This window comes from Mastigoproctus giganteus, chromosome 2, assembly GCF_048544385.1.
Source record: "Mastigoproctus giganteus isolate SK-2022 chromosome 2, ASM4854438v1, whole genome shotgun sequence".
Classification (NCBI taxonomy): Eukaryota; Metazoa; Arthropoda; class Arachnida; order Uropygi; family Thelyphonidae; genus Mastigoproctus; species Mastigoproctus giganteus.
Window position 1 is genome coordinate 96,898,111 of NC_143576.1, and position 19,933 is coordinate 96,918,043.

The 19,933-nt window shown below is 36.3% G+C and overlaps 1 protein-coding gene across 1 annotated transcript in view; it reads left to right on the forward strand.

Annotated features, from left to right (window-relative positions):
• The window catches only part of muskelin (muskelin 1), a 577,242-nt gene that overhangs the window by 312,343 nt on the left and 244,966 nt on the right, over positions 1 to 19,933 (forward strand). The window contains exon 10 of the mRNA XM_090389985.1: positions 19,525 to 19,637. Within this exon, the coding sequence (XP_090246111.1) occupies positions 19,525 to 19,637 (113 nt within the window). The remainder of the gene's footprint in view (positions 1 to 19,524; positions 19,638 to 19,933) is intronic.

Here is a 19,933-nt window from a genome sequence, read left to right on the forward strand (position 1 = left end):
CAATTACAATGATTCTTGGACAGATCACGGATAGACAAGGTGCCTCCGTAGCACTGTGGGAAGGAGCAGCAGTGCGTAACACACGCTTCTAGATTAGACCGGGGTTCGAGCCTGTAACCACCAAATACCAAGGATGCGGAAAGGTCAGGGAATGACCACCGCATATTCCCGGAGAAATATGGCCTTAGTTGCTAATGCTCCTAAAAACCAAATAAATAACAAACACAGATAGACAAATTCTCAGTTCCTCAACAACAGAAATAAATTAATCTCTTTTTTGTTTTTATATTTGCCAAAGGAGAAAAGCCAAATATACACATATATACAATTTGGAATATTGCAGCAAGATGGCAAGTGCTTTTCATCCTAAATTTTAGTACTCCTTGGAAGCCTGACCCCAAAAGTCATTCAGTGGGACTTCTTTATGCTTCATGTTTAGGGATCTATTATTATGCATTTAAACAAATTTGTTTTCCTCTTGAGTATTGAATTCTTGAGTTTCCACTGAACAGATTTCTAACCCAATTGTAATTTTCAAAGTCTAAATCTGGAAAATAGAGCCCTAAGTTACTTTTTAGCATTTTTAAATGGTCTGATATCAGTGGACATATTTCTGCTCTATTTAACTGAACTGTAAGTGAAAAAATTTCTAGTTGACTATTGCTAACATGCTCTATTTAGCTGTTAATTTTTTCTAATATTGCTGAAAGTTTTCTAACCCAATTGTAATTTTCAAAGTCTAAATCTGGAAAATAGAGCCCTAAGTTACTTTTTAGCATTTTTAAATTGTCTGATATCAGTGGACATATTTCTGCTCTATTTAACTGAACTGTAAGTGAAAAAATTTCTAGTTGACTATTGCTAACATGCTCTATTTAGCTGTTAATTTTTTCTAATATTGCTGAAAGTTTATTGCAAAAGGTTAATACATTTTTAACCTGCTCTTGCATAGCTGTATTAGCCTTGTTCCAATGTGCAAATATGTCCCAAAGATAAGCTATTTTAATTCACCTTTTGTGTCACTATGTAATAAATCACAAATGATATGCATATTTTAATTGATTAAAAAAAAAAAGTTCCTTAACTTGCAAACTCTCTTCTGAATCTTATGAGACTCTTGTATTCAAATTCCATTGACTTACATAAGTTTAAAAAAATCCGAGAAGACTTTACTGGCCTACTTTCAATGTAATTAAAACCCTGTATTTAAGAATATTGAGAGGATTTTCAATTTTTGAAGTATCGTTTCGAAAAATATCTGTATAAGATTGTATCTCGTCAAAGAGTTTCATGGCATTTGTATCTTTATTGTTACCATCTTTTAAAAGAATTTCTAAGTCGTCGCAGTTTTTTCTTAACTCTTCATTATTAATTTGGAAAAGTATGATAGGATCGGTAAAGGGTTTTGTTTCACATGTTACCATAACAAGAATGTAATTTTGACTCAGTTTTCTTCACCATGAAGCTCTTTTAACCACTTCATGAAGAAAAGATTTCAATTATGAACTAGAGTTTGGCTACAAGAGCTTCATGATGAAGGAAACTGAGTCAAAATTACATTCTTGTTATGGTCATAAGTGAAACAAAACCCTTTACCGATCCTATCATACTGGGAACACCGTCGGTGCAAATTCCAACACACCTCAAGACAAATCCAAACTCTTAATATAGGATTCCATCAATTTGAATATGTCTTCACCTTTGGTGGATTCTTTGAGCTCTTTGCAGCAAAGGAACTGGTGTAATTTTTTATTGTCTACAAAGCGAATAAAAGCTAGGAGTTGACATTTTCCACCCACATCTTTGAACTCATCCATCCGAAGACTAACTGCAGTAGCTTCCATTACTCTTATATTGACATATCCTGTATTCGTGTTTTGATAGTATTATTAGAAAGGGGAATTTTCTTGATTTCTTTTTCAGCATTAGTGCTCAGCATAATTTTTGCCATTTCTGAGCAAGCTGGAAGAATCAGTGACTCACCTATTGTATGGGATTTCATTTGCCTAACAATCAGTTCTGAGACCACTTAACAAGCTTCAAGTGCTCTTTCAGGCACATCTTTAAACTTCTTAACAAATAATGAAGGTTGATTTACTCGTGTGTCTAATAGTTGTTTGAAGTACTCAACACTCTTTGCCAACTAAATGTGTATATTTACTATGCATATGGCATTTTAATTTACTCCGTACCATTGTTTGGTACGGAGTAAATTAAAATGCACTTAAAATTAAGAATCCCCCCCCCAATGATGCATTCAGGTTGATGACAATTTTGATCAAGGCCAGCGCTAGGCTGGACGTCGCCTGCCTGCAAAGCTGAAATGGGTGACCCCAAACAAATGGCAATTTATTTATTTATTTTTATTTTTGTCATAATCATGTGGAAAGAATTTACAAGAAAGAAATTAAATTACACATTTGTTCTTGAAAACATTTTATTAATTAAAATTTAAGTTTCCTAGTTTTGATATTAACAAAATTATCTAATTTTCTTAATGTCTAAGTTTTCACATATATCATTTTCAATAGCTATTAATGCTAGACTTTCAAGCCTTGTTTGTGACATACTTGTTCTTAGTCTTAATTAATTTAAGTTTTTAAAACGAATGCTCACTGTCTACTACACTAACAGGCATAGTTAATAATATTCTTAAAACAATTGCAAAATATGGAAAAGATAAATTATTCGACACTATATATTTAAGAATATCGAGAGATTTTCAATTTTTGAAGTATCGTTTTGAAAAATATCTGTATAAGATTGTATCTCGTTAAAGAGTTCAATGGCATTTATATCTTTATTGTTACCATCTTTCAAAAGAATTTCTAAGTGGTTGCAGTTTTTTCTTAACTCTTCATTATTAATTTGGAAAAGTCTATACAAAAAACTAAAATTATCAACGTGAGTTTTAAGTTGTTCAAAACATTCGTTTAACGAAGTCTATGCAGTATCCAAAAGCATATAAAATACGTTGACTTTAAATTTATCTTCTGGTGTTTGTGGCTGTTCATCAGGATGTTCGTATTGAAACTGACGTTTTTCATCTGTTTTTGAACTTCTAATACAGATTTAAACTCTGTTTCTCCATCCACATCTTCACTTAGTTGTTTTGCTATTTCAAGAACTTTTTTATAATTTGTATCTGATCAATATTCTGATATGAATTTTTTTAAAATTTCCAATGGATCTTAAGACTAGTGATATATTCATATTTTTATCCTGAAGAGCTTTACTAACTGGATTTATTCTGTTAAGCAAATTGTGCCAAATTAATAAAGAGCAGATGAATTTATAGTCTTTGATTTTAAGACATAAAACTTGTGCTTCATTTTGAATTTCTTTATTGAAGTTGTCATTATTTAAAAATTCAAAAAGGGCTTCATAAATTTCTCCTAATTGATAACGTAGAGGGCGAATTGCTTTAATTTTGCTTTCCCAACGAGTTTCTGATGGCTGTTTTAACGTTATATTTGATATAAATTTCAAAAGAATTGTCCAACGCTTTGGAGATGATGAAAAAAAATTATATTTCTTGTACAGTTGCAAAAACACTAATTGTATCTGCATTTACTTTTGCTGTATCGTTGATCATTAAATTGAGTGTGTGTGCGCAGCACGCGGAACATAAAAAGCCTGAGGATTTTTAGTTAAAAGTAAATTTTGAAGCCCATTTTTCTTTCCCTTCATAATTGCTCCATTATCATAACCCTGGCCTCGCATGTCCTCAAAAGGAATGTTCCATTTGGTCAGTTGTGCAGTTATTGTCTCGAATAAACCGTGGCCTGTAGAATCATCAACACTTACAAAACCTAAAAAGTTTTCATTGATTTCGACTATTTCATTAGTACAGGAAGCAAAGCGTATAATAATAGTCATCTGTTCTGTTTTACTAGTATCAGGTGTGCAGTCCAAAATTATCGAATAATATTTGGATTCTCGAATTGATAATAAGATTTTATTCCTTTCCTTATTGCATTATCCAACATTTCTATTATTTCACTTTGACTATCCTTACTGAAATAGTGTATGCTGTTATTTTTTCGAAGGACTCTTTCAATATGATTTTCCATAACAGGATCAAATTTAGCAAATAATTCCACTAATTTTAAAAAGTTACCATTATTTTTGTTATATAATTTATTTGATGATCCTCAAAATGCTAAATTTTGACCACCAAGGAATTTCATTATTTCTATTAACCTTATTAAAACATTTATCCCATGTTTCTTCTCCATATCGTACATAACTTGCTCCTGACAGTCGATAGTACTTTTGTTTTTTAAATTTTTATTTAATTCTTTCCATTTTAAGAAGTTTTTCATATGAATTGAACTTGTTTCATGTCTATGTAAAGTTTTAGATAAATTTCCCCAATCTTTGTACCCTTCTACAAGACTGCTAGATTCAATAGACGCAAAAAGCTTACAACAAAAGCAGAAAACAGAATTTAAAGATTCAGAATAAATTAGCCATGTTCTCGAAATGGCTCTCCATTTTCCATTCTTCTGTTGTAATAAACATACTAAATTTACGTCCATTGATATCTCTTGGATATTGTATATTTTTCTTTTGAGTAGGTCCCATTTGAGTAAAAACTACTCGTAATTTATCATTAATTTTTGGCCATTTGCCTATATCTTCTAAATTTTCAGAAATTAACGACTTGTCTCTCTTGTCAGTTACTTGTTCCAAGTGTTTCTCATTTAATTCCTGCGTTTGACTTTCTTTTCACCAATTACATCATTATAAGAGCTTGTTGATGACCTGGGTTAGTCAACATCGATTTCTGGTTTGTTTTGCTGGTCTGTATCATCAGAAGAATTTTTACATTTTTTAAAGAAAAGTATTAAGAACTCCAGCTTGTTTTACAGCCAGTGCTTCTTTTGCAGTTTTTTGTTTTCGATTTTTTGCACTGGATAACTTTTTCTTCATATCCATTTGTTTAATTTATTTTTGAAAATAAACTGAAATTTAAGAAATTAGATTTAAAATTTTTATAGTAATAAATAATATAATAATTTTTTGGGTTACAAAATAACTTTTGAAAAAAAATAATAATAATGGTCAGCTCTATATTTGAAGTTATTAGAAGAAAAAAAAAAAGAAACTTTATAAAAACTCCGTAATTACAACAGGTAATCAATGATATAATTAATAATAATACTTACCAAGAGGAACTGTTTACAAGTACAAATATGCAGATTTTAAACGCCAAATTTAAGAACACTCCAAGTCTTTATTTCACCACTGTCTTATGAATACTGTTCGATTAACGAGAGTGAGTGAATCATACTCTGAGTCACAGGAATGAAATGGACCATTATAGTTGTCAATCTTAAAATCCTATTCTGCTGACAAGGGCCAAATAGGACTTCCAGCGGCGAAATGAGCATGGTAGTAAATGATATCTACTACTTATCAACAGTAACCAAAGCAAATGTAACTGAATTTTATTGTTTTCATTTCAAAATAGAAACCATCCCTGTGAAACGGGCCGTTATAGTCGTCAATCTTAAAATCCTATATCACATTACACCTGGTTACGTTAGAATCATTAGAATTACTTACATTGCCGACATGACGATTTCACAGAGTTCTACACCAGTTGAACTGGTCCAGACGACTACTAGTGCCTCAGCAGAATGAGACTCTAAGGTCCCATAGAAAATACATTACGGGATAGGGTCGTTGCACGGGGCTGCTCTGAGCCGAGCGAAGCAGTACACTTGCTGCCTAAGAAGGCACATTCGTGACAACCTTAGTGGGAGAAAATCTGCTATATTTTTATGCAGAATATGTAAATTTGCAGCAGTTATATTGACTTACCTAATTATTATTACTTAATTCGTTTACAAAAAATGTAAAGAAAGAGTGAAACTTCATACTAACACTTCGAAACGGCTCCCACCTTGTAGTGACCTGCCTGCAATGCAGACCCGCTTCTGCCAGCCCTGGTTTTGATAACAAAACCAAGTGAAAGCCAATGCTAGATAATCATCACCGCATAGTCTTACTTTACCTCTAATGATTTTTTAGCCTTAACACACTTGAACTAGTGTTTACTTTTTATAATTCATCCTCAACTCCTGAAGATAATTGTGCACTTTTCACCCTGGTTCTGCTACACTGTGCAATTTTTTGCTTTTTAATAACAATATTTATCCATTTTTACTATGGGTCCTTCAAAAGATTAAATTAAATAATGTTAAGCACCTTTAAATGATAATTAAAAACATAATAATATATTTTTTTAAAAAAGTGTACACTTCAAACATTCATGAAGTGTAATATGATGACTAATGCAAGAGAATCATATGAGCAACCTGCCACTTCACAAGTAAAAGTAAAACATTAACGTTTTACCAAGATTTACCACTTTTATTTTAAGCATGAATTAGAAGAAACAATGTGAGCACCCACCTGCTTACTGTGACTGAAGTTAGCCCTGTAGTCTTGTGCAGAATATTGAAATACTCTGAGTTCATTCACTCACAATGTAGTTACAATAAAATCAAACACACTTAAAGATGAAAATAATTGAGTTAAATACACAATAAATACAAGTATTAAGTACATATAATGTATTTAATCCCTCGCCACCAAGAATGTAACACATGTTATATAGGCATTACCACTGTTAAATATGGCACTCTAACATATCTAATAGTACAGCTTATTATCATCAAGCCAGTTTGCATACACAATACCATGGAACTGAACTTAGCCACCATGCCCTATCAACTTCAACCAACCTCAGATTAATACCACTATAACATTACTTAAATTGTCTCTCAGCTATAAATTAACCACTTATGTAGCATTAGCAATATAATGATTCAAACATTACACAACTTTCAGTTCTTAATACTAAACTATATACAACCTTTTCAGTAATATGGAACTTGAATACATAAAATTTCCAATGTGCATATGTGATATGCACCGCTGAAATTAAGACTCATATATTTATAACATTCCTTCTTCCACTCAAGAAACGATTTAAGATATTCGAAAGTTCACATTTGAACCCTTGACCCCACAGTATAATTTTAATATCGAGCAAAATCTCTGTGACAAACATTAGAGAAAAGTATACACTGCTCTATGAGATCTCATTTTAATAACTTTTTAATGCCCATAATTCTTTCTAGTTGATCTCATTCTGACGTAATGTAAACGGTAAGGAGATAATTCCTGTTAAATAAACTGTTCCATTTCTTCCTGACTGTCTACAATTAGTTGGCAGCATGTAATAGAAAAAATTCAAACAAGTTCATATGTTAAATAAACTTACTGTTTGAAGCAACTTTCAAAACTGATCTGTGTGCATACTGCCTGAGTCAACACATGAAAAACAGATTTATGCAAGTACAACTGAAAAAGTTAATGCAAGATTTACTGGAATACAGCACTATATGAGATGTGAAAGATGACTGTAAACAAAAGGAGGCCAACTTATAGAGTAAATTTATGATTCTGTATGAATTTTAAAAGCAAAAAGTAGAAGTTACCTTAAGTTAATCTTGGAATATGTGGTATTTAAAAGAGGCCACCTGATATTTTATGGGGGTTGAGTAAGTCCTTAAACTGTTTGGCAGTATCTCATCTTTTAATTAAATTGCAGATTAACCTTTTGGCAATGTCATTTGTTATACCATTTTATATAAAAAGCTGAAGAACTTTTAGATGAACAATCTTTAGTAGCAGAAATTGTCCATATTTATTGGATGATGGTTTCCTAAAGCAGCATGTTAGAAAGGAACAAGAGACAGCAATACTCTTGATCTGATTATCAGCAGTAACTCAATGCATTAAGAATATCCAGATAAAGTAACCACTGGATGGCAGTAATTATATACTAATGTGGAACCTACTTAAGGATATAATTACTAGGATGCATTAAGGGCTTAAGCCTCAGGCTGCAAGAGAATTACACTACGTACAAGTTAGTGCAAATGCATCATATTAGTAAACAGCTAAACTCTGAATTAGCAAATTTTTGCAAAAGCGGCATAATTTAAGTTATATCTCATTGTGAATACCTTCACGAGTTGCCATGATATGGCACTACTTCAAATAAGTAACACTGCATCAAAGGAGAAGACTATTGTTATTTATTCTCAGCGGATACCACCACCCAGATGGCACCGTTTCAGGGATATTTGGCCCTTCTTCAGTGAGTGCGTAGGTACCCTAGTGATGTAATGATGGAAAACAGTTATGAAGTATAACTCTACAATATGAGAGATGCCAACTAGGATGCATTAAGGGCTTAGGCCTCAGGCTGCAAGAGAATCACACTACGTACAAGTTAGTGCAAATGCATCATATTAGTACACAGCTAAACTCTGAATTAGCAAATTTTTGCAGAAACGTTTTGTGGAGTTATGCTTCATAACTGTTTTGCCATCATTACAACACTACCTACCCACCCACCGAAGAAGGACCAACCAAATAGCCCTTTTTTTTTTTTTTTTTTTTGATTTGGTAGTTGTTGGCGCATCGGCTTCTGTGGCCATATTGCACCTCCCAAGGTTTTTGCAATACTTTGATCCAAGCCCGAGGCGGGAATCAAACCCGCGACCTTTAGGTTGCCGGGCAAATAGCCCTGAAATGGTGCCGTCTGGGTGGTTGTATCTGCTGAGAATAAGTAACAATAGTCTTCTCCTTTGGTGAAGCGTTACTTATTCGAAGTAGTGCAATATCATGGCAACTCATTGTGAAGATATTTACAATATGAGATATAACTTAAACGATGCCGCTTTTGCAAAATTTTGCTAATTCAGAGTTTAGCTGTGTACTAATATGATGTATTTGCACTAACTTGTACATAAGATATAACTACTGTCAAGGGTAAAGGGAAAAGGCTTTGCTTTCGTAACGACAAGCACAGTGGTCTTATATAGTTTTTAAATTCCTTTCAGTGGAACCAACTTATGTTACCAATTGCAAATTCTAAATGGATGGCATTCCGTAAAGTAATCATAGAAGCTACTAAGCTTTTATACCAACATAGAGATACTATTCAAGGTTTAGAGTTAAATGGATGTGTGATGAACTGAGGAGACTGGTGACAGAGAAGAAAAATGTGTGGGATAATTATAAATCAGCAGGTAAATGGATATTTACAGTAAGTACAAAATATCTGTAATCAAGTCATTAAGAGGGTTAGGCAAGCTGTAAGAATCCCTTGGATAAGGATGTCAAGAATTTTCTGCTTATGCCAACACTAGATTGTTGTTGTTATTTGGTTTTTAGGAGCATTAGCAACTAAGGCCATATTGCTCCGGGGATATGCGGTGGTCATTCCCTGACCTTTCTGCATCCTCCGTATTTGGTGGTCACGGGCTCGAACTCCGGTTTAATCAAGAGGCATGTGCTATGCTCTGCTGCTCCTGCCCACCTGGCTACGGAGGTGCCTGCCAACATTAGAAGGAAAGAGATAAACAATATTGGTTTGTTACAGTTGAGATCATGTCAGCACATGGGACAAAATTTCTAAAGCACACATTGAGCTGGCTCAAAAAACAGATCACAGAACTTAGATGAGTGTAGGACCAACAACCCTCAACAAAACACTTTACAGAATTATTTACCTTGGTCACACAGCCGCTTGTAAGCCAAAGATATCCCTCAGCAATAGATGTCACTGCCTATCCTGGTGCAAAGTTGGAAGGTGGAGATGTCTTCTGATCTAAGGTAATTCTGGTTGCATATTTATATTAGTTGGACTTTTAAAAATTCTGTGTTATTCAGCATTATGGAACTGAAATACAGTAGGCCCTCGATTTAACGGAATAATTGGGGGAAGGGTGAAGGTATTTACAATATGAGATATAACTTAAATGATGCTGCTTTTGCAAAAATTTGCTAATTCAGAGTTTAGCTGAAAGTCCGTTAAATCAAATCTATTTTAAAAACTTAATAACGAACTTACAATGTACAAGATGTATTAAAATGTTATTATAATATATGAGTATGAATAAAATATTATTATAATTTATATTGAGTAATTCATACATGCCGCTAAAACATCTGTTAAATAAAAATAAATTTACTAGAGGAACCAAGCTTTATTTTAATTGAACACATCAAAAACTATACAATGTAATTAATGAAGTGTTTCCACCACCTTTTTTTATTTGTTTTTTTCTTAAAGCTCACACAAAGTTGTTTTCAATGTGAACATTAGTTTTTTCATTTAAATCCATTTTAGAGGGAAAAATATTTTAAAATTCTTAAACTCAATTGAATAAAAAACATACAAAAAAAAAATGTTAAAAAAAGATACATAATATTCAATATTAATATTAACTTAATTTGAAAGAATTACAATTTTCAGAGTCAGAAACAGCTGTCATATGGAGGGAGAGGTGTCAATTCCTTGCTGGTAGAGGGTTCTGGTGAAATAGGTCCAGTTGATGAAGTGGTCTTGAAGAAATCATCAAGCTTCAGTTGCCTTATACCTTGGTGCTGCTTCCTTATTACTGTAGATCGAAATTCTCTAAAATGTTCATAATAAGGAAGCACATCAGGTTCTGATGACAATTCAATATAATGTAGGATGTCATCCATATGTTGTCTTATAACAGAAAATTAAGGATGAGGTGCAACTGATTCTTTGTCATCATCATCATCCTCTTGTTCTCCACGAAGAACATTTTCTGCAATCTCTACCTCAGAAAACATTTGATAGCCGTGATCACCTAAATCATTTTCTAGCCACTGTTCCACATCATTCTTAGTTGCATTTTTTGTTGCTGGCCCTCAGAAGAGTGTCCCGAAAATTAGATGCCTCAAAGTCCATTTCAGGTTCTACTTTGTACAACTTCTTCCAAGCATTGGCCAAAGTAGTAAGTAATCTTCATATCTTTCCATTCAGCTGCTAAGTTGACGATAGCAGATCTGATGTTGTATGCATAAATTTTGCAGTGTCCTGGAGCTTCTTGTATCTTCTTCTTCTGCATCTTCTGTTTCTTCCCAGACAATCATCACCTCTTCCAAAAATGTCTTATACAACCTCGTACATGCAATGATTACACCCTGATCCATCGGCTGTATCAGTGAAGTAGTGTTAGGAGGCAGAAAAACACATTTAATTCTCCCATCCCTGCTAACTAACCTCTCAGGATTAGGGTGAGTAGGCACATTATCTAGCAGTAAAACAGCCATTTCATGAGAAGGAATTTTCAGCATATCTGTCTGGTAGCATCACACATCAGGAATAAAATGGTAAAAGAACCAGTGACAGAAAATATCCAATGTAAACGAGAGATTTTTCGAGTGGGAATATATCACTGGTAACTGGTTCATTAAATCCTTTAAAGCACAAAGTTTTTTGCCTAGAAAAAAGGTTTTAAATTTTTCCTTTACTACAGAAATTTGTTGTCCGTTAGATCGAGGGCCAACTGTATGTCTGTATTTAAAGCTTGAAAATGATTAAAAAGGTGATCACTGTTAAGTGGGTTAACAAGAATTGACCACTGAAAGTTGATATACATGGAAGAAAAGATCTACGACAGTGTTGGTTCCTGTAGCCAATGAATATAGGTACACGCACCATAAACTGGAGGAGGAGAATGACACTGTCAATCCGGTTTTTTGGTTTCAAACTGAGAATTCATTTTTTTCTTTGCAGTGCTTGAATGAAGTGAAGAGTCTTAATGGATAAAGTGGAATACAGATCAGTGATTTGCTTCCTCTTTCTGCAAAGGAAAACACCCAAAACAATATATGAAGAAATGGTCACTGTTTATAGAAAAGACTGCCGAGATTACAGTATTTTTGCACATTTGTATAAACAGATGTAATGTGGAAGAACCTCAGTGAATAATGGAGAAATCTCATGAGGTCCAGCAACTGTTGTAACAGATAACAGTGTTGTAAAAATTGAGTCATTAATCCTGGGAGATCGCTATATTAGCATCAAAGAACAAGTCTGAAGAGCTCCAAATTAGTGTATGGTCATGGAGAATGTCATTCATCAACAATTGAATATGAGTGAAGTATCTACTAGTGGGGTTCTGGTAAGAGGTCAGACTTCTGACCCTTTACAAAGAGGCAAAGGTCATAATGTGCACATCAAATGTTGTCAATGTGCCAGGAAGAACAAGAGGAGCTTTTTTCACAGCTAATCACCATCGATGAAACTTGGATCCATCACCAATGTCCTGAAACTAAACAAATGTCAAAACAATTGAAGAATGCAGAATCATCCCCCCCCCCCCAAATGCAAAGATGCAACCAAGTGCTGGTAGGGTGATGCTGTCAGTTTTTTGGGGTTAGTATTACACCATGCTGATCCTTGCTGGTAGAGGTTTCTGGTGAAATAGGTCCAGTTGAAAGTGGTCTTGAAGAAATCATCAAGCTTCAGTTGCCTTATACCTTAGTGCTGCTTCCTTATTACTGTAGATCGAAATTCTCTAAAATGTTTATAATAAGGAAGCACAAAAGGGCTGTACTGCGATGACAAAATATTATTCCAACCTTCTCATAAAGCTTCATGCAGCTATAAAAGCAAAAAGACAAGGAAAACTCTCAAATGGTGTGCACCTACTCCACAATAATGCTCCTTCACATTTCTCACATGTTGCACTGAGGTGTGCCCATGAATATGGGTTTGGAATACTGCCACATCCTACTTATTCCCCCAACCTTGCACCCTCAGATTTCTTCCTCTTTTCTGCCCTGAAGTCCTTTCTTCATGGTAAACACTATTCTGCTGATAAGTTGATTTCTGCTGCCAAGTTGTGATTTGAAGGACAGTCAGAGCACTTCTACAAAACTGGTCTGCGGAATTGTATTCAGAAGTGACCAAAATGTGTCATTTTGTCTGGTGACCAGATTGAAAAATTGTAATACATAGTGTCTGTTTCAACGTCCTATCACAATTACTTCTGGGTGAATACAAATCTTTTTTGAATCCTCCCCCTTTTTATTTTAATGGGGTGTTACTGCTAACAAGGATTGCCACTCCTCGATAGGCTAACACCTCAGTGTTTCTATCATATCTCTTGATGGTATAATTTTATCATGTCTCTTGATTGTATAATTTGCATAAGCCTCAATTTCCACAGTAGTATTGGCATTATTAGGTTTTATAAAGAAAGATGAGATCTGACTGTTTTAGCCCTGGATGCCAAGTGTATTTTGAGGCCAAGCAATATTTCTGCAATTTATAGTGTGCTCTTCAAAGGCAATTAAAATTATTTTTAAGTTCTTACCTTTCTCTAAAGTCTTGTTTTCAAAACCATTCTATACTCGAAATGCCACAAGTTAGAACACAGAAAGGAAACCCACCTTTCTTTCTTTATCCATATTTCTAGGTGACTAACCAACTAATGCTTTAACCACTTGGCCTCATAGGGGCACTGCTCTTGCCTCCCTGTGGCGGGGCCGGAAACCTTAGCAGATAAGTCCTCTTGCTAAGAGCTAAAAGGAGCAAACACAGACCGTCAGGATACTGAGAACGATAATCCAAAGAGACAAAATACTGATTGGATGGAGCAACCTTGCCCATCGTTCTTAATCATCCTTTCACTTACTAGGCCACCTACGAATAAATTGTCTCCCTTTGTCCTTAAAAAACATCTGGAGGGTATTGCAGGATTTCCCAAGACGGTTAAGAGATTGCAGTCAGGAGGTACCTACTAGTAGTGTGGTTTCTACTAGAACTTACTAGTAGAAACCACAGACATTCACATTTCGAGAAGCTGTTACAACTCACAAACTTTGCTGGCATTCCAGTAAAAATATCTCTGCATGCAACCCTAAATTCATCTAAGGGTGTGATATCAAGTTGGGATCTATTAAATGTCACCGAGGAAGAAATAACTTGAGCTGCATGGACAGCACGTAATTGAAGCAAGACGAATAATGATTGAAAAAATAATCAACTTACACCTACCAGAAATATTCTCACCTTCAATACACCCAACTTGCCCTCCTCTGTAAAAGCAGGTTATTTACTTTTCTGCATCCATCCCTACATTCCAAACCCTTTAAGATGTTATAAATGCCAAAAGTATAGCCACTTGCAAACTGTATGCAGATGAGTTCCTGTCTGCCCCAATTATGGGCCCTCAGATCACATACAAAGTGACTGTATAGCTACAAAAATGACCTGCCCAAATTGCAAAGGTGACCATCCTGCATATTCTAAGACATGTGAAAAGTGGAAAACAGAGAAAAAAAATAGTAAAATACAAGGTTGAGAGCAAAGTTAGTTACTAGGAAGTGAGAAAACTAATTGCACCTGTTATAACCAAAAATATGACCTATGCCAATGCTGTAAAAAAGTATTAGCATTAGCATTAGTAGAGGCATTTGATGCAAGAAAGCAAGCTTATGCAGCATCAGCCAAAAAAAAAAAAAAAAAACCCACTTCCACTTCACCCCTCTGTTCGTTCAAAATACCTGTCCAGCTGAGCCTTAAACTTATTTAGGCTATCAACCTCCACCACAAGGGATGGAAGTCTGTTCCACCAACCAACCACCCGCTGGCTAAAGGCAAATTTCCGCACGTCTATCCTACATCTGTCTTTCCTCAATTTGAATTTATGCCCTCTCAGGTGATTTTTCTGAGCTAGAAGAAGAATCCCATCAGCATTGAGCATGCTTAAACCATTCAAGGCTTTAAGCATCAGATCTATCAGATCACCTCGCTGGTGCCTAGTCTCCAGACACTGTAATTTGCAAAATTTAAGCCTTTCTTCGTAAGAGCACCCCTTTGTTCCATTCACTAATCTTGTTGCCCTTCTCTGTACTCGTTCCAGCAGCTCTACATCCTTCTTGAAATGAGGCCTCCAGACCTGTATACAGTACTCTAGGTGTGGCCTGACCATTGCCTTATACAATGGAATAATCACCTCCTTATCCCTGCTGGAAAAATTCCTGTATATCATTGACAATACTCCATGAGCTACTCTTGCAGCCCGTCTGCACTGCTCAGAGAACTTCATATCTGCCTGCACAACCACCCCCAAGTCCCTTTCAGTCTCTACCACTGTCAGTGTAGTACCACAGAGTTGATACGTTGCTCTGGGGTTGCTGTTTCCCATGTGTAGTACTTTACATTTGTCAATGTTAAACTTCATTTGCCACCTCTCAGCCCATCTGCTCAACCTTTCCAGATCCTGTTGCAGCAGCATAGTGTCAGTAGTGTCCTTGACAACCCTGCCAACCTTTGTATCGTCTGCAAACTTGGACATTAAGCTTGATATACCATCATCAATATCATTTATAAATACAGAAAACAATAATGGACCCAACACTGAGCCCTGAGGGACTCCACTAATAACATTAGTCCACGATGAGCAGTGTCCATTGATTACCACTCTCTGTCTTCTCCCCCTCAACCACCCCTTTATCCATAGCAGCAATTTGCCTCCAGTGTCACACTGCTCCAATTTATGTAGCAGTCTTCCATGTGCAACAGTATCAAAAGCCTTTCTAAGATCCAAGTATATAATATCAAAGTTATTCCCTGCATCCAGTTATTTTGTGACTGCATCATAGTATCCAATCAAGTTGGTCAGGCAAGACTTCCCCTTAACAAAACCATGCTGTGTCTGAGCTATAACTGAAGTCTTGTCTAAATGATCCTGCAGTGCTTCTTTAACCAGTGCCTCCATTAATTTTCCTGGAACAGAAGTTAAGCTCACAGGTCTATAATTACTTGTGTCAGCCTTTGATCCTCCTTTGTGAATTGGGGTCACATTTGCACATTTCCAGTCTATGGGTACCTCCCCTGAGTCCAAGGAAGCTCTCATAATTATGGCTAAGGGTTTGCTTACTTCCTTTGCTGCCTCCTTTAATATAACTGGATAGATCCCATCCACCCCGTGTGCCTTTCTTGTGTTTATCTTCAACAGTTTCTCCTCCACTTTACTCCCAGTTATTTCAAGATTCTGTAGCTTACTGCTAGAGTTGAATACACCTCTGGCATTCCCCTTGCTGAATAACTCCTCATGTGTGAATGTCGATGCAAAATATTCATTTAGTTTGTTAGCTACCTGAGCAGGATCATCAACAGTTGACCCATCAATATCAAGTGGACCAATCTGATTCATCCCCTTCCTTCTAGAGTTTACATAAGTAAAGAACTCTTTGCTGTTTTTCTTTGCATCCCTTGCCAAGGATTTCTCGTAATCTGCCTTCGCCTGCCTAACCTCCTTTGTAACTTGGTTGCATATCAACTTGTATCTATCATAGGCTTCTGTGTCATGTGTTAATTTGTAAGTATCCCATGCATTTTTCTTCTCTGCCATATGCCTCATTAGTTCATTTGACATCCGTTTTGGCCTAAACCTTGAACAATATTTCTTAGTTGGTATGTAAAGCCTAGTAGCTTCCAAGATAAGTTCTTTGAATGCTTCCCATTTTGAATTTGCTGTTGGTAACATCATCAGTTGGTCCCACTGTATAGAATTTAAATACTGTCTCAGTCCATCGTAGTCGCCTTTACGGAAGCAATAACCCTTCCCTTTACCCCTAATGGTAGTTACCTCTTTGAGTAAATCCCACTTCAGCACACTGTGATCACTGCCACCTAGTGGTTCATTTATCTGCAGATTCTTAATGCATGAAGAATCACTGCTGATAATCAAATCAAGAGTATTACTCCCTCTAGTTGCCTCCCGAACATGCTGATGTAGAAAACAATCATCCAATAAATCCACAAAAGCCCTGCTAGTGCGTGAGTAACCAGCCCCCAAATTCCAGTCAATATCTGGGAAATTAAAATCTCCCATTATAAGACTCTCTGATTTACTGGCCCACTCTATTTCCCTGTACAGTTCCTTATTATACTCATCAGAGTCATTAGGCCTATAGCACACTCCTACTCTCAATTTTGATCTCCCAATGCTTATGTCACACCAAACTGACTCAACACTGCACTGTCCAGCGATGTCGACTGGCTTCACTTCCTTGGTTTTTATGTGTTTCTTAACTAATAGCATAACCCCTCCCCCCTTCCTATCCTGTCTATCCTTTCTGTAGACATTGTACTCCCCAAATTGCAGTTCTGCATCCCTTATATCTGTGTGACACCACGTCTCTGATATCCCAACAATATCTGCCTTTGATGTTTTGAGCAATACCTCAAATTCATCAAATTTATTTACTAAACTCCTAGCATTGGTGTACACGCAAGTATACCTGCACCTGTTTCTATTCTTAGCTACCCTAACACAACCCACGTGTTTACTTGTACCGCAATGGCTCCCAGCAGTCTCTGAAATACCATGCATCTTGTTTTTCAGGCTTCTGCTCATTCTAATAGAAGCAGTGCAAGAATCTCTTTTACCTCTGCCAGTGGCTACTGTCAATCTATTAGTCTTTGTCTCCCCCCAAGCTAGCAGTTTTCCGACCCACCTAACACTGCCTCGTTAGCATCAGCAAATATTCTTGCACCCTTTCTATTTAAGTGTATCCCATCCCTGTAGAAGCAATCTCTCCTGTTAACAAGTACAGCCAGGCTGAAAAAAATTCTACCCCTAGAGCCTTGCACAATCTTTCCAGGGCCGAATTGATCGACAAGGCTCTCATTATATACTCCCTCCTATCGTGTCTGGGCAGAATTACAGACACTTTGAAATTCAACCCTAATTCACGGCTTTTGTTCAGCAGTGACCTGTACTTGTTAAGTAATTCTGCCGGTCTCCTACTCTTAATATTATTAGTGCCAACGTGTACAACTATATCACCTTTTGTGCCCTTAAAAGATGATATTCGCTCTACAACGTCATCAACCTTTGCCCCTGGCAGACATACCCTGGTCCTGTTCCACCTATCTTTTTTACAAAGCATGTTCCCCGTTTCCCTGACAATAGAGTCACCAACAACTACTAGTTCCTTCGGGACCAGCGCATTCTGCCTTGGGGGTTGCCTCTGTGTCACGCGATGCCCAAGTGCAAGCTCTGGCGTTGATGTGGGCAGCTGAGAGCTTGATGGGCCCCTCAAATTAGTTTCTTCGAGGGCATCCACCCTGTCCTTCAAGCTCTCATATAGGCCCACAAGAACACCGAGTTGTTGCCTGATATCGATACACTCCTTGCATCGCGCACACACAAAGACATCCCCCATGGCAGTATCATGTCCCGTACCCGATTGCTCTGCAAACATCAAGCAAACAGTGCATTTTATAAGGCTGTGAGTCAGAGGACAACTGCCCCCCTCAGTTCTGCTCTGAGCCACAGCACTTCCATTAGCTTGAGCCTTTTGCTTTCAAACAAAAGTATCAAACAGTCTCCACTCAAACTGATGTCACAGTTCCTGCTAACAAATCAATTTCTGATTGTGTTAGAAATGTCTGATTGGGTTAGAAATGTCTGATTGGGCTAGAAATGTTGTTTACAACCTCTCTGAGGTTGTAAACAACAACCCAAACTCTTAGACCAAGCAAATAATACTCTGACAATACTAGTGGCATCTCCTCCTCCAATGAGTGCTATCACATCCCATATTACAAACTCAAATGTAAGGAAAAATATTCAGGATACAACCATGGACACGGATGGCACATCCATACAGGAAGATCCCCTTCTAGAAATCTATGCAGAAGAAGAAATGGACACTGGTCGGCCAGTTTTCTCCAAAAAAGATAAACCAAAATTGGAACATCATAAGCCAGTAACCTTCAAAAAGCAGTCAGATACAGCTCCATCAATTAAACACAAATAATGCCTTGTATTGTAAAGTGGAACTGCAGTTGCTTTTGTTGCAACACAGGTGATATCCATGATCTAATTAACCCATATTCTTCAGTTTCCCTTTGTCTTCAAGAAACTTACCTAACCTCACAAATTTCTTCTTCGTTAAAGAACTACAGTTGTTCCCCCATATCTGCTGATTCAGTTACCTGCGGGTAACCACGGAAAAAAATTAAAAAACTTAACATGTACTACTCACGTGTCCAATACGATGCTTCCCTTTATTTTTATAATGTTGCATACCGTGTTATACGGGGGTTGCCTATATTGTGCATGCAATATTAAAGAACCTCATTGTTTAGGCAAATTTTTCTGCACTGAGTTATAATATCTAAGATTGCAGATGACACTTAGCAGGAATTCCATAATAATATACAAACTATGTGGTACTACATGCAGGGTAGTGGAGAACAAAAAAATATTTGGGTGGGGAGAGGGGATTATGCAGTCAGACTTGAAGTTGTCTTAACATTGCAGACAGACTGATAGGACAGCTTATTGGGTTTTATCAGTGGTATACAGGAATTTTGCCAGCTGGGATATGGAGGTAATTACGTGGTTGTTATAAGGCAACATTTTGGTTTAAGATTAGTGAGGGTGGAACAAAAGTGACTGTCATTATCCTGAAGTTTTTTTCATTGTAAATGTTCTTTAACTCTACGACACACACACACACACACACACACACACACACACACACACACACACACACACACACACACACACACACACACACACACACACACAAAATGTTGATAATAAATGCATCTTGGCATTTATGAAATGCTTACTTCTTTCACATTTTCAGAAACTATATATTTATTTGGTGGATGGGATGGTATGCAAGATCTGGCTGATCTCTGGGCCTATCATATCCCTTCTGGAGAGTGGACATGTCTGTCACGAGACACCCAGCTTCAGGTATGTAGCCATCCATTTTTCACAGATATTCATTGTAAATATCTTTTACAATGAATTGTAAATTAAAATAAATAAATAATTTAATTTATTTAATTAAATAAATAAATAATAAAAGGAAAAGGAAATGGTCAGCATGGTGATATTAAGAATAGGATATCTTAGAATTTACTTAACCAGTGTAGAGCAATATTGAGAAAACATAGATGATTAGGATTAAATATTTAAAGTGCCTGATAGGGAGTACATGATGAGATTCTTATCACTCAATTCATCCCCAGAGAGAAGATTCTTGAGGT